This window comes from Salmo salar, chromosome 03 (genome assembly GCF_965601325.2).
Source record: "Salmo salar chromosome 03, fSalSal1, whole genome shotgun sequence".
Classification (NCBI taxonomy): Eukaryota; Metazoa; Chordata; class Actinopteri; order Salmoniformes; family Salmonidae; genus Salmo; species Salmo salar.
Genome location: NC_138293.1, coordinates 17,188,022 through 17,212,367, shown reverse-complemented (window position 1 = coordinate 17,212,367; position 24,346 = coordinate 17,188,022). Strand labels below are relative to the sequence as shown.

The window sequence follows — 24,346 nt, the reverse complement described above, 5'->3', positions numbered from 1 at the left end:
CTGTGAGCTTATTTGCAAATCTTTGAAATTGTGCAAACCACAAACTGGTATATAAGTTATAAGAGTTATGTAACAATATGCAATGTATGTGTCTATGTAATTGCGATGTAAATACATAGGTGTTAATGCAAATACATAGGTTTTAAAGTGGGACCAGTTCTGTTTCATCTCAATTGTGGGGCGGCAGGTAGCCTGGTGGTTAGAGCGTTGGGCGAGGTTGCTAGATCGAATCGCCGAGCTGACAAGGTAAAAATCTGTCGTTCTGCCCCTGAACAAGGCTGTTAAGCCACTGTTCTTAGGCCGTCATTGTGAATAAGAATTTGTTCTTAACTGACTTGCCAGGTTAAATAAATAAAATATAAAATAGGACTGGAGTCAGCCGCCAGAGGGCTACAACATTCCTCGTGTTGTGCTTTGGGTGCTGTTTATAGGCTAGGGGCTATTCAATGGTCACCAACCGTTTCCCGGACAGCCTTTGGTGGGCGTGCAGGCTTTTGTTCCATCCTAATACTAACTGATACCAGTGTAATATGCTCAATAGGCCTAATAATAAAAAAATACATTTGATAATAAAATGTGCAAAGAGGAACGCTATAGACAGACCTACATTACAAATGCTGAATATTAAGACTATTGTAAACACCCTCGCTTGCTGCAGCTGCTGTGATCATGATCCATCACAGGACGTTCTGCAGCAGCTGCGCACACTGTCATCACTGACTAGAGTTGAAGAAGGGGGGGGTGCGCGGGGGGGTGTTGTTGATGCGGGTGAGTAGAGGCTGAATGGGAGCGTTTCCCACACAAGAAACGGGGTCACCGCAAAAACAGGCCACCGAAACTGAAACCACTACTACGCCCCGGGTGACGACAACTCCTCACATTCCGGTGGGTCGTCTCCCGTTATTCGCGAAGCCTACAATGGGCTACAGACGACAGCGACTTCATAACGAGTTTTGTCGGCGAATCCTCGCGCTCCAGCTGTTATTTCGCGAGCCAAGACAGTCTCACTTGTGTCTTTCAAGCCAATGAGTCTGCCCGCTTTCGTCATTCGCTCTTCAGTGTTACATTCCGCTGAGCGTTAAGGCTGGGAATAGCCTGCATTGACAATTTAAAGTCAGTTGGATATATTTATAGCAGTTCTGACATCAAACATTGATGGTGGACGTTTTTAAGTTTTCTCTTGAACGAATGTAATGACCTGCACGAGAGGGGCAACCGTCAACAGTTTTCTTGCGTGTGATGATAGAAGACACAATGACGCTGTTGTCTCTTTTGGGTCGGATCATGCGTTATTTCCTCCTCAGGCCAGAGACATTGTTTCTGCTATGCATTAGCTTGGCCTTATGGAGTTACTTCTTCCACACGGACGAGGTGAAGACCATCGTCAAGTCCAGTCGGGATGCCGTGAACATGGTGAAGGGGAAAGTGGCGGAGATGATGCAAAACGACAGGTTGGGGGGCCTGAATGTCTTAGATGCGGAGTTCTCCAAAACTTGGGACTTCAAAAACAACAATGTAGCAGTATACTCCATTCAGGGGCGGCGCGATCACATGGAGGACCGATTCGAGGTACTCACCGACATCACAAACAAGAGTCACCCTTCTATATTCGGGATATTTGACGGTCACGGTGGTGAGGTAGGTGCAGTGACGATGTTAGCATGTAAATCTTGATGGGGCAAACTCGCCAAATGTTTTTAGATGAAGCCACTTCACAACACTAAACAATACATTAATTGCACTAAAACTGTTAGGGTCTACATAAAGCTGTCCCAACAGCAGAGCTTTCTTTTCAGCACCATGGAGTGAATCCTTACCACCGCTACACCTGGCTATCAGCGGAGTCTTGTCTGGCAGCGAAACAGTTCATTCAGCCTCATTTACTGCCTTTAAAAAAAAAACATAACATAAAAATATATATATTTCACCTTTATTTAACCAGGTAGGCTAGTTGAGAACAAGTTCTCATTTGCAACTGCGACCTGGCCAAGATAAAGCATAGCAATTCGACACATACAACAACAACACAGAGTTACACATGGAATAAACAAAACATACAGTCAATAATACAGTAGAAAAAAATAAAACAAAAAGTCTATATACAGTGTGTGCAAATGAGGTAAGATAAGGGAATTAAGTCAATAAATAGGCCATGGTAGCGAAGTAATTACAATATAGCAATTAAACACTGGAATGGTAGATGTGCAGAAGATGAATGTGCAAGTAGAGATACTGGGGTGCAAAGGAGCAAGATAAATAAATAAATAAATACAGTATGGGGATGAGGTAGATAGATGGGCTGTTTACAGATGGGCTATGTACAGATGCAGTGATCTGTGAGCTGCTCTGACAGATGGTGCTTAAAGCTAGTGAGGGAGATATGAGTCTCCAGCTTCAGTGATTTTTGCAGTTCGTTCCAGTCATTGGCAGCAGAGAACTGGAAGGAAAGGCGACCAAAGGAGGAATTGGCTTTGGGGGTGACCAGTGAGGTATACCTGCTGGAGCGCGTGCTACGAGTGGGTGCTGCTATGGTGACCAGTGAGCTGAGATAAGGCGGGGTTTTACCTAGCAGAGACTTGTAAATAACCTGTAGCCAGTGGGTTTGGCGACGAGTATGAAGCGAGGGCCAACCAACGAGAGCGTACAGGTCGCAGTGGTGGGTAGTGTATGGGGCTTTGGTGACAAAACGGATGGCACTGTGATAGACTGCATCCAATTTGTTGAGTAGAGTGTTGGAGGCTATTTTATAGATGACATCCTCGGAAGTCGAGGATCGGTAGGATGGTCAGTTTTACGAGGGTATGTTTGGCAGCATGAGTGAAGGATGCTTTGTTGCGATATAGGAAGCCGATTCTAGATTTAATTTTGGATTGGAGATGCTTAATGTGAGTCTGGAAGGAGAGTTTACAGTCTAACCAGACACCTAGGTATTTGTAGTTGTCCACGTATTCTAAGACAGAGCCGTCCAGAGTAGTGATGCTGGACGGGCGGGCAGGTGCAGGCAGTGATCGGTTGAATAGCATGCATTTAGTTTTACTTGCATTTAAGAGCAGTTGGAGGCCACGGAAGGAGAGTTGTATGGCATTGAAGCTCGTCTGGAGGTTAGTTAACACAGTGTCCAAAGAAGGGCCAGAAGTATACAGAATGGTGTAGAGGTGGATCAGAGAATCACCAGCAGCAAGAGCGAACATCATTGATGTATACAGAGAAGAGAGTCAGCCTGAGAATTTAAGCCTGTGGCACCCCCATAGAGACTGCCAGAGGTCCGGACAACAGGCCCTCCGATTTGACACACTGAACTCTATCAGAGAAGTAGTTGGTGAACCAGGCGAGGCAATCATTTGAGAAACCAAGGCTGTCGAGTCTGCCAATAAGAATGTGGTGATTGAAAGAGTCGAAAGCCTTGGCCAGGTCGATGAATACGACTGTACAGTAATGTCTCTTATCGATGGCAGTTATGATGTCGGTTAGGACCTTGAGCGTGGCTGAGGTGCACCCATGAGCAGCTCTGAAACCAGATTGCATAGCGGAGAATTTACGGTGGGATTCGAAATGGTTGGTAATCTGCTTGTTAACTTGGCTTTCGGAGACCTTAGAAAGACAGGGTAGGATAGATATAGGTCTGTAGCAGTTTGGGTCTAGAGTGTCACCCCCTTTGAAGAGGGGGATGACCGTGGCAGCTTTCCAATCTTTGGGAATCTCAGACGATACGAAAGAGGTTGAACAGGCCAGTAATAGGGGTTGCAACAATTTCGGCAGATAATTTTAGAAAGAGAGGGTCCAGATTGTCTAGCCCGGCTGATTTGTATGGGTCCAGATTTTTAGCTCTTTCAGAACATCAGCTATCTGGATTTGGGTGAAGGAGAAATGGTGGGGGCTTGGGTGGGTTGCTGAGGAGGGTGCCGGGCAGTTGACCGGGGTAGGGGTAGCCAGGTGGAAAGCATGGCCAGCCGTAGAGAAATGCTTATTGAAATTATCAATTATAGTGGATTTATCAGTGCTAACAGTGTTTCCTAGCCTCACAGCAGTGGTCAACTGGGAGGAAATGATATGGAACTGATATGGCTGACTTGCTAAAACAAATGTGGTTTCTACTGACAATTGAGATGTACAAACTATGGCATAAGGGAACAACGAGCGGATAAGAGGCAATCCGAGCTAGGACTGTCATAGTCAATAACTATTTGTTCAGTACTTTTGAAATGTACAGCAAAAGAATTCAGAACATGGGCCGTTCTTACAGTATTCTCCCAGTACACCAAGTCAGAACCGTAGGATAAATAAAGGGGGCATATAAAGCAGACAATGAAAGCTCTTACAATATTTGATGATGACATTTCTCTAAAACTGGCTATAGGTTAGATGTGCACAACCAAGTCAGAACAGTAGGCTAAGTTATGAGGGGGAAAGGTACCAAATTATTAGGATGAGGCACATGGGCTACTAACAGCTTACTACACAACATGCACTTAGTATTACTTTCTTAGCTACAACATATTACACCATTTATGCAGCAGCATAAAATACATTTTTGGACACACCTGCTGTGCTAGCTTGAACAGGAATTTGGCAAGGCGGTACTTCTTGTTGCCAAATTTTGTAATCAAAGACATTCTCTGGATCTATGGTGCTTTCAAAACAACTGGGAACTGAAAAAAAACAAGTTTGAATCATGACGTCGGTGAACTTCAAGTCGGAGCTGTAGAAAGAGGCCTGAGTTCCCGACTTGGAATTCCGAGTTGGATGACCGTTCAAAATGTATTTTCCCAGTCAGAGCTCATTTTTTTCCAGAGTTCCCAGTTGTCTTGAACTCACTGAAGTCTGAGATTTCCCAGTTTCCAGTTGTTATGAGCGCGGCAGAAGTAATGCTGGATTGACAGCATGGCCAATGTATTCAATCTTTTCTGGCCCATGGCATATTAATGTTTATCCTTTTAAGGTTGACTCTTAAACTCAGACTTGGACCACACACCCACTCCACTGAATAGCAGGCTAGTGATTGCAACACTTGCGGTTAGGCACAGATTCCTTCCAAACCACTCATTGTTGAATTTGCGATTTCCAACTTGTTGTGTAATGTTTATGTCCAATGGCCGATGAGCACCAATACGTTTGATCTATAATTTCTCTTCATATGACAAGGATTGAAAAGGATTTTCCAATATATTGTCAACTTGATTCATGATGATGACTGCTTGTCTAGCTTGCTAGCTAAGATTTTGAAAGTATGATGTTGACATGATCAGTCCAACCAAAGCTACGGTAGATATAACGTGATTTGACGTAAATGTATCTGTGGCCAATGACCTTGAGCCTTCTTGGATGGGCAATTCTAATGTAAATCTACGGCAGCACCCAAGGGGCTTGAATTTATGAGCTCTCCCCGTAGATTTTTCGATGATGTAGTGTCCCCATGAGTGACAGAACACTGAGCCAATCACGGCGCAACTAGAGAACATTACTAACCCCTATACTCCGTATTTTCCGCTGGCTGCCCCACCACCACAGAAATCACTGAGCTACGCTAAAACACCTGCATTTTGGAGCTGCCTTACTCAAGAAAGCAAAAAAGAGACCATGTTTGTATGCAGCTTTATTAACAAAGTTATTTAGTTTTTACCTTGTCAGCTCGGGGATTCGATCTTGCAACCTTTCGGTTACTGGCCAAACGCTCTAACCACTAGGCTACCTGTCTCCCCTTTGATGAAACTAGAATCACTCTCTATGTGTTTTTGTGTGTTGTCCTCAGCTCAGAGACATAGGAATTGAATTGCGAACCCACACAAAGAACCAGTCTTGAGGCTTTGTGTGTCACACATGGTGTGAACAATATTTTTCTCTCTTTGACTGTCAAGGGTCAGTGAATGCCCAAAGTAGCCTCCAGACCACATTTCTAGAGAGCCATCTGCCACTTCACTGTCCACAGAGAGCTTGGAGCCAGGATTCTCTTTCTCACAGACACTTACAAAGTTATTACACCCTATTACACCCTATTACACACCATTACACACCATTACACACCATTACACACCATTACACAAACACTATTACACACTATAACAAAGCTATTACACATTTTTACAAAGCTATTACACCCATTACACACTTACACCTTATTACTCACTATTACACAAACACTTACACACTTACACCTTATTACTCACTATTACACAAACACTTACACACTTACACCTTATTACTCACTATTACACAAACACTTACACACTATAACAAAGCTATTACACATTATCACAAAGCTATTACACACTATTACACACATTACACCATTACACCCTATTACACACTATTACACAAACACTATTACACACTATAACAAAGCTATTACACAAACACTATTACACACTATAACAAAGCTATTACACAAACACTATTACACACTATAACAAAGCTATTACACATTATCACAAAGCTATTACACACTATTACACACATTACACCATTACACCCTATTACACACTATTACACAAACACTATTACACACTATAACAAAGCTATTACACAAACACGATTACACACTATAACAAAGCTATTACACAAACACTATTACACACTATAACAAAGCTATTACACAAACACGATTACACACTATAACAAAGCTATTACACAAACACTATTACACACTATAACAAAGCTATTACACAAACACTATTACACACTATAACAAAGCTATTACACAAACACGATTACACACTATAACAAAGCTATTACACAAACACGATTACAAAGCTATTACACACTAACAAAGCTATTACACAAACACTATTACACATTATTACAAAAGCTATTACTCTATTACACACTGTTACACATCTGTGTTTTAGAAGTCACAAATGCCACTTTAGTATGGCGACTGTGTCCATCTCCACCAAACCAAATCAAAATACTAAAAGATTTACACTGAGTGGACAAAACATAAAGAACACCTGCTCTTTCCATGACATAGACCGACCAGGTGAATACAGGTGATAGCTACGATCCCTTATTGATGTCACTTATTAAATCCATTTCAATCAGAGTAGATGAAGGGGGAAGACAGGTTAAAGGATTTTTAAGCCTTGAGACATAGATTGTGTATGTGTGCCAATCAGAGGGTGAATGGGTAAGACAAAAGATTTAAGTACCTTTGAACAGGGTATGGTAGTAGGTGCCAGGCGCACCGGTTTGTGTCAAGAACTGCAACGCTGCTGGGTTTTTCACGCTCAACAGTTTCCTGTGTGTATCAAGAATGGTCAAAGGACATCCAACCAACTTGACACAACTGTGGGAAGCATTGGAGTCAAGATCACTTTCTGAGTCAAAATGCAAGCCAAGATCTACCACTCAGATTTTTTGCTGTTGCATGACTTTAAAAAAGTAAGCCTATTCAACATTATCCAATTATCCACAGTCTTCCAGCTGATGGTGAAACTTCAGTCACATTGCATTACTTCTGCCTCATGCACCAATTCATGTTGTTACTCCTATGACCAGAGAAAGTGAAATATTCCTTGATATTAACCTGTCTGGGCAAGCTGGGACGTTTGCGTCCCACCCTAGTCAACAGCCAGTGGAATCGCGTCGCTCGAAATACAAATACCTCATAAATGCTATAACTTCAATTTCTCAAACATATGACTATTTTACACCATTTTATAGATACACCTCTCCTGAATCGAACCACGTTGTCCGATTTTAAAAAGGCTTTACAGCAAAAGCAAAACATTAGATTATGTTAGGAGAGTACCCTGCCAAAAATAATCACACTGCCATTTTCAAAGCAACTAGCATGCATCACAAATACCCAAAACACAGCTAAATGCAGCACTAACCTTTGACAATCTTCATCAGATGACACTCCTAGGACATCATGTTACACAATACATGCATTTTTTGTTCGATAAAGTTCATATTTATATATAAAAACAGCATTTTACATCGGCGCGTGACGTTCAGAAAATATTTTCCCTCAAATGCTTCCGGTGAATCAGCGCTACAATTTACAAAATTACTATTCGAAAACATTGGTAAAATATAATATTGTCATTCAAAGAATTATAGATTAACATCTCGTGAATGCAACCGCATTGCCAGATTTAACCTCTCTAGGGTAGGGGGCAGTATTTTCACATCCGGATAAAAAACATACCCAATTTAATCTGGTTATTACTACTGCCCAGAAACTAGAATATGCATATAATTGTTTGATTTGGATAGAAAAAGAAACCCTAAAGTTTCTAAAACTGTTTGAATGGTGTCTGTGAGTATAACAGAACTCATCTGGCAGGCCAAAACCTGAGAAGATTCTGTACAGGAAGTGCCCTCTCTGACCATTTCTTGGCCTTCTACACTCTCTTTATTAAAAATAGAGGATCTCTGCTGTAACGTGACACTTTCTGAGGCTCCCATAGGCTCTCAGAAGGCGCCAGAACGTTGAATGATGACTCTGCTGTCCCATGCTGAAAAACAGTAGCGCATTTGGATAGTGGTCGATCTGAGAACAATGAGACGGGGGTGCGCGTGCACGAGACGACTCCATTTTCAACTTTGAGTCTTTGAACGAAAACAGGGTTTCCCGGTCGGATAATTATCGTTATTTTACGAGAAAAATCGCATAAAAATTGATTTTAAACAGCGTTTGACATGCTTCGAAGTATGGTAATAGAATATTTTTCGTCACGATACGCGTCCGCGCGTCACCTTTTGGATAGTGTCTTGAACGCAAGAACAAAACAGAGGATATTTCAACATAACTATGGATTATTTTGAACCAAAACAACATTTGTGGATGAAGTAGAAGTCCTGGGAGTGCATTCTGACGAAGAACAGCAAAGGTAATCCAATTTTTCTTATAGTAAATCTGAGTTTGGTGAGTGCCAAACTTGGTGGGTGTCAAAATAGCTAGCCCGTGATGGCGAGCTATCTACTCAGAATATTGCAAAATGTGCTTTTGCCGAAAAGCTATTTTAAAATCGGACACCGCGATTGCATAAAGGAGTTCTGTATCTATAATTCTTAAAATAATTGTTATGTTTTTTGTGAACGTTTATCGTGAGTAATTTAGTAAATTCACCGGAAGTTTTCGGTATGTTTGCTAGTTCTGAACGTCACATGCTAATGTAAAAAGCTGGTTTTTGATATAAATATGAACTTGATTGAACAAAACATGCATGTATTGTATAACATAATGTCCTAGGAGTGTCACGTCCTGGCCATTATAAGGTTAATTGGTATTGTAGTTTGGTCAGGACGTGGCAGAGGGTATTCGTTTTATGTGGTTCGGGGTGGTGTGTTTTGTTGAAGGGGCATTTGGTTTAAGTATTCCGGGGTTTTTGGGCACTGTTTGGTTTTCAGGTATTCTATGATTTTGTCTAGTATGTCTGTTTCTATGTTTGGTTAATTGGGATTGGGACTCTCAGTTGAAGGCAGGTGTTGTCTATCTGCCTTTGATTGAGAGTCCCATATATGAGGGTGTGTTTGTGTTTGTTATTTGTGGGTGATTGTTTCGTGTTTAGCGTAAGTAAGCCTAACAGAACTGTCAGTTTATCGTGAGTTTGTTTTTGTTATTTTGTATATCCATTTTGAGTTTATTAAATGTTCAAAATGAACTATATCAACTCTGCTGCGTATTGGTCATCTTTTTCCGACGATGATTTCGTTATATCGTCCTCCGACGAAGAAATCCCTGACAGAATCACCCACCAAACCAAGACCAAGCAGCGGCGAAAGGAGCAGCACGCTCAGGATACGGACTATGTGGAGAGATGGACATGGGAGCAGGTTATGGCCGGAGAAGGCCCATGGAGTATGGCTGGTAAGGACCGGGAACGTTTCCGAGGATCAAGACTGGCGTTGAAGCACGAGAGGCACCCCCAATAATTTTTTTTGGGGGGGCACACGGGTAGTTTGGCTAGGCATAGGAAGAGCCGGAAGCCAGCTACCCGTGGTTATATGGAGGAGCGTATGGGGTGGAGAGCGCCATGTTTCGCTGAGGAGCGCACTATCTCACCCATACGCACGCACAGTCCGGTGCGCGTTGTTCCAGCCCCTCGCAGGTGCCGTGCTAGAGCGGGCATCCAGCCTGGTAGGAGGATGCCTGCGCAGCGCATCTGGTCGCCGGTACGCCTCCGAGGACCAGGCTACCCAACTCCCGCTCTACGCACGGCTACCATCAGGCCCCTGCACAGCCCAGTCTGCCCTGTACCAGCACCCCGCTCGTACAGGGCTACTAGTTCCATCCAGCCAAGACGGGTTGTGCAGGAGGTAAGATCAAGACCGACTGTGCGCCTCCATAGCCCTGGGTTTCCAGCTCCTGTCTCTCGTGCGGACCCGGAAGTGCGTCAACCCAGTCCGACTCGTCCTGTTCCTGCTCCCCGCACTAGCCTTCAAGTGCGTCAACCCAGCCACGCCAGTCAACAGTCACCAGAGCTGCCCGCCAGTCAACAGTCATCATCAGAGCTGCCCGCCAGTCAACAGTCGTCATCAGAGCTGCCCGCCAGTCAACAGTCGTCATCAGAGCTGCCCGCCAGTCAACAGTCGTCATCAGAGCTGCCCGCCAGTCAACAGTCGTCATCAGAGCTGCCCGCCAGTCAACAGTCGTCATCAGAGCTGCCCGCCAGTCAACAGTCGTCCGGAGCTGCCCGCCAGTCAACAGTCGTCGGAGTGGCCAGACTGCGCTGAACTGCCGGAGTGGCCAGACTGCGCTGAACTGCCGGAGTGGCCAGACTGCGCTGAACTGCCGGAGTGGCCAGACTGCGCTGAACTGCCGGAGTGGCCAGACTGCCCTGAACTGCCGGAGTGGCCAGACTGCCCTGAACTGCCGGAGTGGCCAGACTGCCCTGAACTGCCGGAGTGGCCAGACTGCCCCGACTGTCCCGAGTTGCCAGACTGCCCCGACTGTCCCGAGTTGCCAGACTGCCCCGACTGTCCCGAGTTGCCAGACTGCCCCGACTGTCCCGAGTTGCCAGACTGCCCCGACTGTCCCGAGCTGCCAGACTGCCCCGACAGCCTGGAACGGCCAGAGCCGGAGCCACCTCCAGAGATAGGTGGGTTGGGGAGGGGGGGTGTAGCACAGTGCCGTCGTTGACGGCAGCCACCCTCCCTTCCCTCCCTTTAGTAAGGGGGAATTTTTCTTTTTGGTGTTGCTTGGGGTTATTTTTGTTAAGGTGCTTCCGGGGTTAGCACCTTTAAGGGGGGGGTACTGTCACGTCCTGGCCAGTATAAGGTTAATTGGTATTGTAGTTTGGTCAGGACGTGGCAGAGGGTATTCGTTTTATGTGGTTCGGGGTGGTGTGTTTTGTTGAAGGGGCATTTGGTTTAAGTATTCCGGGGTTTTTGGGCACTGTTTGGTTTTCAGGTATTCTATGATTTTGTCTAGTATGTCTGTTTCTATGTTTGGTTAATTGGGGTTGGGACTCTCAGTTGAAGGCAGGTGTTGTCTATCTGCCTTTGATTGAGAGTCCCATATATGAGGGTGTGTTTGTGTTTGTTATTTGTGGGTGATTGTTTCGTGTTTAGCGTAAGTAAGCCTAACAGAACTGTCAGTTTATCGTGAGTTTGTTTTTGTTATTTTGTATATCCATTTTGAGTTTATTAAATGTTCAAAATGAACTATATCAACTCTGCTGCGTATTGGTCATCTTTTTCCGACGATGATTTCGTTATATCGTCCTCCGACGAAGAAATCCCTGACAAGGAGTGTCATCTGATGAAGATCATCAAAGGTTAGTGCTGCATTTAGCTGTGGTTTTGGTTTTTGTGACATTATATGCTAGCTTGAAAAATGGGTATGTGATTATTTCTGGCTGGGTAGTCTCCTGACATAATCTAATGTTTTGCTTTCGTTGTAAAGCCTTTTTGAAATCGGACAGTGTGGTTAGATTAACGAGAGTCTTGTCTTTAAAATGGTGTAAAATAGTCATATGTTTGAGAAATTGAAGTCATAGCATTTCTAAGGTATTTGAATATCGCGCCACAGGATTCCACTGGCTGTTGAGTAGGTGGGACGATTTCGTCCTACATACCCTAGAGAGGTTAAAAATAACTTTACTGGGAAATCACACTTTGCAATAAACGAGGTGCTATGCTCAGAAAAATAGGCTAGGCGATACAGGTTAGCGCCATCTTGGACTCATCTAAAATCAAATATACTATTGTAAATATTCACTTGCCTTTGATTATCTTCATCAGAAGGCACTTCCAGGATTCCCAGGTCCACAACAAATGTCGTCACAAATGTGCAAAAAAAATGTATTTACGTTCGTTCAAACATGTCAAACGTTGTATAACATAGATCTTTAGGGCCTTTTTCAATCAGAACTTCAATAATATTCAAGGTGGGCGATTGCATTGTCTTACTAAACGTTTCGGAACGAGAGAGTACCCACGGGCACGCGCATCAGTAGTAATGGCCCTCCCTCTATGACAAACTTTCCAGGCCACTCGTTCGGTCAGTTTTTACCGGAGAAGACTCAAACCACTTTGTAAAGACTGTTGACATCTAGTGGAAGCCTTAGGAAGTGCTAAATGATTAATAAGTCCCTGTGTGTTTCAATGGCAAAGGCTTGATAGTGATTCCACACATCAGATTTCCACTTCCTGTTAGGATTTGTCTTAGGGTTTTGACTGCCATATGAGTTCTGTTATACTCACAGACACCATTCAAACAGTTTTAGAAACGTCAGAGTGTTTTCTATCCAAATCTACTAATTATATGCATATTCTCGTTTCTGGGTAAGAGTAGTAACCAGTTTAAATCGGGTACGTTTTTTTATCCGGCCGTGAAAATACTGCCCCCTATCCCCAACCGGTTTTAACAGCGTTAGCTTATCAAAACACTTTACTATACTCATTCATTGCAGCTGCAGTGCTGGTTGTAGCGTGAGTGGAATTACGGAGAACTTGCATTTTATGTCTTATAAAACTGTTGACAAAGTGTTGACAGTGCTGAATAACAACTTAAACATGAACTTACTAATGAAAACAGCAGCTTTGTGTTGTATTCGTTGAGTCTCTCTCTAGTCATGGTTTTTAAACAAACCAACTTTGACTTTTAACCAGGGGTTGGAACCAAAATGATTTTCCAATATTTTTGTTATTAACAGAACCACAGTTTTTTTTCCATTCCACTGTTTTGACCAGCAAAATAATGTTCTGAACCCGTTTGAGACAAAAAAAGATACCGGTTTATAGTGTTCCTTTCTGTTCCTTTTTTAACTTGTGAAATCAACAGTAGTTAGCTAATTAAATTACTTCAGCAGTCAGTGTGAAAGTTGTAATGGTAGAATGCACAAGCTGCAATTTCAAAATTGGGTAGTGCATCATCAGTTCCTCTTGTCATTGTTAGTCACTGCATTCCTTAGAGAGCCATTTATAACTTGTCAGAAATGTCCAGATCCACTAGCCCATGTCAGCGAAAAAATTTTTATTTAGGTTTCTCATAGATATTGTTGATTTTTTTTTGTCGCCTTAAATATCTCATGAATACACATTAGACATGGCGAAATGTATAGAATTGCAAGAAAATTTGCTTTAAAACTGCAGAATTTTCTTTGCACCCCATGACAAAATGTGTAGAATTGCAGGAAATAATCTTTAAAGCTGCACAATTCTCTCCACCAACAAGAGGGGTGTGAACAGTTTGTCATGAACAGTGCTTGTGCCCATAAAAATAGACGGGGCTCATGCACGCACAGGGGGCGCGGGATGTTCCCCAATACTGGAAGGGGGACCCAGAGTGAAAAAGTTTGGGAACCCCTAAAGTAGCCTATGGTAATGTCAGTACAGTAGCCTGTGGTAATGTCAGTACAGTAGCCTGTGGTAATGTCAGTACAGTAGCCTATGGTAATGTCAGTACAGTAGCCATCAGTACAGTAGACTATGGTAATGTCAGTACAGTAGACTATGGTAATGTCAGTACAGTAGTCATCAGTACAGTAGACTATGGTAATGTCAGTACAGTAGCCTGTGGTAACGTCAGTACAGTAGACTATGGTAACGTCAGTACAGTAGCCATCAGTACAGTAGCCTGTGGTAACGTCAGTACAGTAGACTATGGTAATGTCAGTACAGTAGCCATCAGTACAGTAGTCTATGGTAATGTCAGTACAGTAGCCATCAGTACAGTAGTCTATGGTAACGTCAGTACAGTAGACTATGGTAATGTCAGTACAGTAGCCATCAGTACAGTAGACTATGGTAATGTCAGTACAGTAGCCATCAGTACAGTAGACTATGGTAACGTCAGTACAGTAGCCATCAGTACAGTAGACTATGGTAACGTCAGTACAGTAGCCTGTGGTAACGTCAGTACAGTAGCCTGTGGTAACGTCAGTACAGTAGACTGTGGTAACGTCAGTACAGTAGCCTATGGTAATGTCAGTACAGTAGCCATCAGTACAGTAGACTATGGTAATGTCAGTACAGTAGCCATCAGTACAGTAGACTATGGTAACGTCAGTACTGTAGCCTGTGGTAACGTCAGTACAGTAGACTATGGTAACGTCAGTACAGTAGCCATCAGTACAGTAGACTGTGGTAACGTCAGTACAGTAGACTATGGTAACGTCAGTACAGTAGCCATCAGTACAGTAGACTATGGTAACGTCAGTACAGTAGACTATGGTAACGTCAGTACAGTAGACTATGGTAACGTCAGTACAGTAGCCATCAGTACAGTAGACTGTGGTAACGTCAGTACAGTAGCCATCAGTACAGTAGACTATGGTAACGTCAGTACAGTAGCCATCAGTACAGTAGACTATGGTAACGCCAGTACAGTAGCCATCAGTACAGTAGACTATGGTAACGTCAGTACAGTAGCCATCAGTACAGTAGACTATGGTAACGCAAGTACAGTAGCCATCAGTACAGTAGACTATGGTAACGCCGGTACAGTAGCCATCAGTACAGTAGACTATGGTAACGCCGGTACAGTAGCCATCAGTACAGTAGACTATGGTAACGCCGGTACAGTAGCCATCAGTACAGTAGACTATGGTAACGCCGGTACAGTAGCCATCAGTACAGTAGACTATGGTAACGCCGGTACAGTAGCCATCAGTACAGTAGACTATGGTAACGCCGGTACAGTAGCCATCAGTACAGTAGACTATGGTAACGCCGGTACAGTAGCCATCAGTACAGTAGACTATGGTAACGCCAGTACAGTAGACTATGGTAACGCCAGTACAGTAGACTATGGTAACGTAAGTACAGTAGACTGTGGTAACGCAAGTACAGTAGCCATCAGTACAGTAGACTATGGTAACGTCAGTACAGTAGCCATCAGTACAGTAGACTGTGGTAACGTCAGTACAGTAGACTGTGGTAACGTCAGTACAGTAGACTATGGTAACGTCAGTACAGTAGACTGTGGTAACGCAAGTACAGTAGCCATCAGTACAGTAGACTATGGTAACGTCAGTACAGTAGCCATCAGTACAGTAGACTGTGGTAACGTCAGTACAGTAGACTATGGTAACGTCAGTACAGTAGCCCCTGGTAACGTCAGTACAGTAGCCATCAGTACAGTAGCCCCTGGTAACGTCAGTACAGTAGCCATCAGTACAGTAGACTATGGTAACGTCAGTACAGTAGACTATGGTAACGTCAGTACAGTAGCCCCTGGTAACGTCAGTACAGTAGCCATCAGTACAGTAGACTATGGTAATGTCAGTACAGTAGACTGTGGTAACGCCAGTACAGTAGACTATGGTAACGTCAGTACAGTAGCCTGTGGTAACGTCAGTACAGTAGCCATCAGTACAGTAGACTATGGTAACGTCAGTACAGTAGACTATGGTAACGTCAGTACAGTAGCCATCAGTACAGTAGACTATGGTAACGCCAGTACAGTAGCCATCAGTACAGTAGACTATGGTAACGTCATTACAGTAGCCATCAGTAGAGTAGACTATGGTAACGCCAGTACAGTAGACTATGGTAACGTCAGTACAGTAGCCATCAGTACAGTAGACTATGGTAACGCCAGTACAGTAGCCATCAGTACAGTAGACTATGGTAACGCCAGTACAGTAGCCATCAGTACAGTAGACTATGGTAACGCCAGTACAGTAGCCATCAGTACAGTAGACTATGGTAACGCCAGTACAGTAGCCATCAGTACAGTAGACTATAACGCCAGTACAGTAGCCATCAGTACAGTAGACTATAACGCCAGTACAGTAGCCATCAGTACAGTAGACTATAACGCCAGTACAGTAGCCATCAGTACAGTAGACTATGGTAACGTCAGTACAGTAGCCATCAGTACAGTAGACTGTGGTAACGTCAGTACAGTAGACTGTGGTAACGTCAGTACAGTAGACTATGGTAACGTCAGTACAGTAGACTGTGGTAACGCAAGTACAGTAGCCATCAGTACAGTAGACTATGGTAACGTCAGTACAGTAGCCATCAGTACAGTAGACTGTGGTAACGTCAGTACAGTAGACTATGGTAACGTCAGTACAGTAGCCCCTGGTAACGTCAGTACAGTAGCCATCAGTACAGTAGCCCCTGGTAACGTCAGTACAGTAGCCATCAGTACAGTAGACTATGGTAACGTCAGTACAGTAGACTACTGGTAACGTCAGTACAGTAGCCATCAGTACAGTAGACTATGGTAATGTCAGTACAGTAGACTGTGGTAACGCCAGTACAGTAGCCATCAGTACAGTAGACTATGGTAATGTCAGTACAGTAGCCTGTGGTAACGTCAGTACAGTAGCCATCAGTACAGTAGACTATGGTAACGTCAGTACAGTAGACTATGGTAACGTCAGTACAGTAGCCATCAGTACAGTAGACTATGGTAACGCCAGTACAGTAGCCATCAGTACAGTAGACTATGGTAACGTCAGTACAGTAGCCATCAGTAGAGTAGACTATGGTAACGCCAGTACAGTAGACTATGGTAACGTCAGTACAGTAGCCATCAGTACAGTAGACTATGGTAATGCCAGTACAGTAGCCATCAGTACAGTAGACTATGGTAACGCCAGTACAGTAGCCATCAGTACAGTAGACTATGGTAACGCCAGTACAGTAGCCATCAGTACAGTAGACTATGGTAACGCCAGTACAGTAGCCATCAGTACAGTAGACTATAACGCCAGTACAGTAGACTATAACGCCAGTACAGTAGCCATCAGTACAGTAGACTATAACGCCAGTACAGTAGACTATAACGCCAGTACAGTAGCCATCAGTACAGTAGACTATAACGCCAGTACAGTAGCCATCAGTACAGTAGACTATAACGCCAGTACAGTAGCCATCAGTACAGTAGACTATAACGCCAGTACAGTAGCCATCAGTACAGTAGACTATGGTAACGTCAGTACAGTAGCCATCAGTACAGTAGACTATGGTAACGTCAGTACAGTAGCCATCAGTACAGTAGACTATGGTAACGTCAGTACAGTAGCCATCAGTACAGTAGACTATGGTAACGTCAGTACAGTAGCCATCAGTACAGTAGACTATGGTAACGTCAGTACAGTAGCCATCAGTGCAGTAGACTGTGGTAACGTCAGTACAGTTGCCATCAGTACAGTAGACTGTGGTAACGTCAGTACAGTAGCCATCAGTACAGTAGACTATGGTAACGTCAGTACAGTAGACTATGGTAACGTCAGTACAGTAGACTATGGTAATGTCAGTACAGTAGACTATGGTAACGTCAGTACAGTAGCCATCAGTACAGTAGACTGTGGTAACGTCAGTACAGTAGCCATCAGTACAGTAGACTATGGTAACGTCAGTACAGTAGCCATCAGTACAGTAGACTATGGTAACGTCAGTACAGTAGCCATCAGTACAGTAGACTATGGTAACGTCAGTACAGTAGACTATGGTAATGTCAGTACAGTAGACTATGGTAACGTCAGTACAGTAGCCATCAGTACAGTAGACTGTGGTAACGTCAGTACAGTAGCCATCAGTACAGTAGACTATGGTAATGTCAGTACAGTAGACTATGGTAATGTCAGTACAGTAGCCATCAGTACAGTAGACTATGGTAACGTCAGTACAGTAGTCATCAGTACAGTAGACTATGGTAACATCAGTACAGTAGACTATGGTAACGTCAGTACAGTAGACTATGGTAACGTCAGTACAGTAGACTATGGTAACGTCAGTACAGTAGCCATCAGTACAGTAGACTATGGTAACGTCAGTACAGTAGCCATCAGTACAGTAGACTATGGTAACATCAGTACAGTAGACTATGGTAACATCAGTACAGTAGCCATCAGTACAGTAGACTATGGTAACGTCAGTACAGTAGCCATCAGTACAGTAGACTATGGTAACGTCAGTACAGTAGCCATCAGTACAGTAGACTATGGTAACGTCAGTACAGTAGACTATGGTAACGTCAGTACAGTAGACTATGGTAATGTCAGTACAGTAGACTATGGTAACGTCAGTACAGTAGCCATCAGTACAGTAGACTGTGGTAACGTCAGTACAGTAGCCATCAGTACAGTAGACTATGGTAACGTCAGTACAGTAGCCATCAGTACAGTAGACTATGGTAACGTCAGTACAGTAGCCATCAGTACAGTAGACTATGGTAACGTCAGTACAGTAGACTATGGTAATGTCAGTACAGTAGACTATGGTAACGTCAGTACAGTAGCCATCAGTACAGTAGACTGTGGTAACGTCAGTACAGTAGCCATCAGTACAGTAGACTATGGTAATGTCAGTACAGTAGACTATGGTAATGTCAGTACAGTAGCCATCAGTACAGTAGACTATGGTAACGTCAGTACAGTAGTCATCAGTACAGTAGACTATGGTAACATCAGTACAGTAGACTATGGTAACGTCAGTACAGTAGACTATGGTAACGTCAGTACAGTAGACTATGGTAACGTCAGTACAGTAGACTATGGTAACGTCAGTACAGTAGCCATCAGTACAGTAGACTATGGTAACATCAGTACAGTAGACTATGGTAACATCAGTACAGTAGCCATCAGTACAGTAGACTATGGTAACATCAGTACAGTAGCCATCAGTACAGTAGACTATGGTAACGTCAGTACAGTAGCCATCAGTACAGTAGACTATGGTAACGTCAGTACAGTAGACTATGGTAACGTCAGTACAGTAGCCATCAGTACAGTAGCCTGTGGTAACGTCAGTACAGTAGCCATCAGTACAGTAGACTATGGTAATGTCAGTACAGTAGACTATGGTAACGTCAGTACAGTAGCCATCATTACAGTAGACTATGTTAATGTCAGTACAGTAGACTATGGTAATGTCAGTACAGTAGACTATGGTAACGTCAGTACAGTAGCCATCAGTACAGTAGACTATGGTAACGTCAGTACAGCAGCCATCAGTACAGTAGACTATGGTAACGTCAGTACAGTAGCCTATACTTCCTTGGGGGGAGGGGCAGGTAGCCTAAACACGCACACACACAGGCAAAGATTTTCAGCTGGCAGTCAGACACTGGAATAACTTTCTGAGTGACAGAGTGAGGGCTTTGGATAGGCGTTTTTTTGTGGGAATAGAAAAAAATGTCATGACCGTAACAATGTTATTAACCATTTCTGTTCCTTAAAAAAAAAAAAAATCGGTTGTGTAACCTGAACCGGGTCCAATCCCTGCTTTCAACCATTGAAAGTTCCACTCTATGACATTCAAATACGGGGTGGCAGGCAGCCTAGCGGTTAGAGGCAGGCAGCCGAGTGGTTAGAGTGTTGGGCCAGTAACCAAAAGGTTGCTAGATCGAATCCCCAAGCTAACAAGGTAAAGATTTGTCGTTCTGCCCCTGAACAGGCAGTTAACTCACTGTTCCTAGACTGTGATTGTAAATAAGAATTTGTTCTTAACTGACTTGCCTAGTTGATTAAAGGTTTACATTTTTTTTAATTTATTTTAAATTCACTCTACCTAAATAGATTGGCAAGATCCTGTTAAAGGGTAGGAAGCATGAATTTCTAGTAACAACACAGTGTGGTCAAAGACTCAGTAACTTAGTTGTAGTCACAATCTGGTTCCCTATAACTACAAACAGTTATGTTTTAGCGTTTTTACATATTTAAGAACTTACTTCCGGATATCTTTGAAACTACGCACAATGCACTATTTCTCAACGTCATATGGAGAACCGGTGCTACCTAGCTAGTTCCAGCTGGCTGCTAGTAGCCTTGCTAGCATGTAATTATATTCCAAACCAAGTGTTGGCGCTGGTGAGCTACTATGTACATTACAAAGAAAAAAAACATAATGCGGAAGAACTGCAACTCTTTTTCTCCTGTGCGTTTGGTATTGGTAGTCGAGCGAGTGAGTATTGTAGTAGTTTTCCGTTGTTTGTAGCTAGTGCAGTAATACCCACATAGTGCAGTAATGCCCACAATGACGGGGTTATGACTCATTTGTGGCCCACTCATTTGTGGCACAAAACTGAGAAGCAAGCTTTTGAAGTCAGAACGATTTGTCAGGTTGAAGAGAGCAGTTTCGAGCATGGGAACCCTGCGCGCGTCTTCTGTATGCAGTGCTCATTTCACACAGGAGGACTTTGATGGCTTAGTATAACCAGCTGGGAAGGCAGAGATTTGGAATGCGAGTTCCTGTCTGTGCTAGACTAGTTGTTCTCTGGCTTACTACTTACATAGACCGTGGTGGTTGGCTAGTTAGCTGGCTAGCTAGTAGGCTAAAATGACTAACTTTAGCTGGCTGGCTTGCTGGCTAAGATAACTGCATATACCAGTAACATGATTTGATAACTGGTTAGGTGCCATTATATATTTAGAAAACTTTGGTTTACTTTAATGTAGCTGTAAGCTAGGTGTTGATAGCAACGTAATGTTAGCAGGCTAGTTGGCTAGCAACCTTGCAAGTGGATTTGTAACAATACATACAGTATATGCTTGTCAGTTTGCTGAAAATTAAACCAGTAGTCATGAGTGTAATCGATTTGGTTTAATTTGAAGTTATACATAAGTCATTTCTGTTGCAGTTTACATTATAGGGAATAGGCTGGCTTGCCTGTTTTTTCCAGCATTCTTCAGAATTCTGATCAGTTTTATGTAATAACTAAAACAAATAGAAAAGTGAGGTGTAACTTTGCATTGGGACTTTTAATTCATATGTTACATGTGGTTACGTTTATGCTACCTACCCTTTAAGATAAGGGACGTCCTTGGCCTTGTGTAGTGGAGGTAGGAGGGAGTCTGAAAGGGCAGGCTGTTTACATATCTATCTGGAACTTTCAGACTATTCCTATCCTATGATTAAATATTTAACCTTCCCGTCTGGTCCCCTTACCAACCCTTGTGTGTGTGTGTGTGTGTGTGTGTGTGTGTGTGTGTGTGTGTGTGTGTGTGTGTGTGATCCTGTTACCTTTCCTGTGGTCATGGTGACAGTGACATTTTTTTTTACATTTTAGTCATTTAGCAGACGCTCTTATCCAGAGCGACTTACAGTAGTGAATACATTTCATTAAAAAAATAAAAATTCACGTACATGAGCTATGACTATGAAGGCGGACCTTGTTCTCAGTGGGAGTTTTGCCAGGAACACACAAATCAGAGCCCCTCCCCCCCCAAACACACTGAACACACAAACACACACACGCTCAAGTCAGAACTTCTTATCTGAAATCCAGTCACAGAGTAAGGGTTTCTGGGTAACTTGATCATCTTTATTAATACTTATATATCTGTACACCAGTGTATCGACTCCAACCCTGTTGCCTGGGTTGGGTTTGGTTTGCTAGAGACAGTTGTGTGGGAACATGGAAGACGCCACGCTGAGCTATAAGGTTGGTCAGGTTCACCTGGATGGCTGTGAAATAACCCTTCATACCTGTGATCTGGTCGTAGTTTGAGAATGTGTGATTCATGTAGGCCTCTTTGATCTGTTGGCAATAGCTTCTTGGTAGATACCATGAATCTTTGTTTAGGAGTGGAACGCTTCGTGTCTCGCCAGTCTCTTTGTCACAAACTGAACATGATGGCCAACAATCCCCGGAACACATCTGCCTCCTCCTTCGCTCCCTCTTGTGACAAGAACCATACCAATCTTTCATCATTTCCAGGCTGGAGCTTCTGTACCTCCTGTACTCAGCCAGCAGGGGGTGTAGTTCCTGCAGGTAGGAGCCCAGAGCTGCATGGGCAGCTGTCCCATTGTCCTGCTCCAGACGGGCTTGGTGCACCAGCATCTGGGAGTGGAAGGCGGCTCCGTTGACCCAGTGCTTGAGTGCCCGCGTGCTCATGTGGCCGTCGTGCAGCATTGAGTTCTTCAGACGAGTCAGCTGGACACTGAGCTCAGCCTGCCAGACGGCGCGTGTCCTTTAGCAGGCACTCACTAGCCCCCACGTGCATCCGGTAGCGCTTCAGGTACTCCTCCATCAGGTCACGCACTTCTGAAGCTTTCTCTTCGGCAAAGACACGGTGGAGTAGGTGGGACGCGTCTGGCTGGGGCTCCCCGAGACCTGCTGCGCTGATCTCTAAGATCATGGAGACCACCAGAGCACCAATGCCCACTGCGTTGGGCACACTGCTCAGGCCGGCAAGAGCCGCACCCAGGCTGGCCACGTAGGATGGGGCCTGGCTGCCCACAAAGGCCAGCAGCTGGGCAGAGTGGTCCTGCAGCACGACCGATGAGTTGAGCCCAGAGTACCGCAGGAGGGAGTCGTCGATGCCTACATCGGGCAGGCCCCCTTGATTGTAGAGCTGGTTCACAAGGAAGGCCTTGTCCTCCTGAGAAATGACGAGGTGAAGGTTCCATAACATTGTGAGTACTGCCAGAGGCACGTCAAGAGAAACATGCACAGTAGACTATGTTGCTGAGTGAATGAGTTATAAGCGCATGCATATGGGTATGTGTTGTGGAACTTTTTGTCAGAAGGGGCCGGGGCTGTTGAATTAACCTATCCTGACCTGAGCTCTTTTGGCAAACGTGGTGGGAGTAACAGAGATGTGTTAGTTGGAGAGAGCAACAAACCCAACACACTCAGTGGACTAAATGTTCACCTTTTCAGTATGAACCTTTCAGTTACCCAAGTCTGTAGAAGTCTGCCTTCAAGTCGCAAGAGGGGTTTGTGGTAAATGTGAGGACACATGCTCAATTGCTTTTTTCCAAATTATTTTCTGCGAGTTAAAATAAATGTTTGCTTTGTCCCCTGGTATCAAAAGGAGCAAAATGTCTCCTAAACAAATATCTGTGTACAGAACAGCTTGTCTCTGTCTGAGCAGTGTGTCCTTAAACTGCAAATATGTAGCAAATTCTCAACTCTATCCTTTTTTTCAATCTTTTCGCAGTTTAATGGCCTTCATCACCAAAGTCAGACATTTTCAAGATGCAAAATATACATTGAATTGAATGAAATAAGGTTGAATGCTGAATTGACTTTTACATGGCTTAGTCATTTGGGCTCTTGGATGGGTAACTTTACATTTACTGTTCACTATTCACGACTCCCTGTGTTCCTCCCAAACAAATGGAACGAATGAAGAGAGAGAGAGATTACTCACACTGGTGACTAATGAAGACTGTTTTAATCATTTATTTTATTCCATTTCACTTCCTCATTACATGCTCCTCTTCTCTCAAATCAATCTGCTCCCACAATTATCACCATGAGTGAATAAAAAAAAAAAAACATTTTTAGGGGTGGATCAGGTTAATATTGTGGAAAGAATATTGCTTCCATCAATGTAATTGTCTGCATCATTTCCAATCCACCATATATTTTTGGGGTAAATATACAGTGGGGGGGCGGGAGTATTTGATCCCCTGCTGATGTTGTACGTTTGCCCACTTACAAAGAAATGATCAGTCTATAATTTTAATGGTAGGTTTATTTGAACAGTGAGAGACAGAATAACAACAAAGAAATCCAGAAAAACGCATGTCAAAAATGTTATAATATGATTTGCACTTTAATGAGGGAAATAAGTATTTGACCCCTCTGCAAAACATGACTTAGTACTTGGTGGCAAAACCCTTGTTGGCAATCACAGAGGTCAGACATTTCTTGTAGTTGGCCACCAGGTTTGCACACATCTCAGGAGGGATTTTGTCCCACTCCTCTTTGCAGATATTCTCCAAGTCATTAAGGTTTCGAGGCTGTCGTTTGGCAACTCGAACCTTCAGCTCCCTCCACAGATTTTCTATGGGATTAAGGTCTGGAGACTGGCTAGGCCACTCCAGGACCTTAATGTGCTTCTTCTTGAGCCACTCCTTTGTTGCCAAGGCCGTGTGTTTTGGGTCATTGTCATGCTGGAATACCCATCCACAACCCATTTTCAATGCCCTGGCTGAGGGAAGGAGGTTCTCACCCAAGATTTGACGGTACATGGCCCCATCCTTTGATGCG

At 43.6% G+C, this 24,346-nt stretch overlaps 1 protein-coding gene across 3 annotated transcripts in view; it reads left to right on the top strand.

Annotated features, from left to right (window-relative positions):
- The first annotated feature begins 739 nt into the window (after positions 1-739).
- LOC100306820 (phosphatase 1L) overlaps positions 740-24,346 on the top strand; it is a 34,480-nt gene continuing 10,873 nt past the window's right edge. Inside the window, exon 1 of one of the 3 annotated variants that reach the window (XM_014189729.3) lies at positions 740-1,638. In XM_014189729.3, the coding sequence (XP_014045204.1) occupies positions 1,240-1,638 (399 nt within the window). In that variant the 5' untranslated portion in view covers positions 740-1,239. 3 annotated transcript variants of the gene reach the window in all.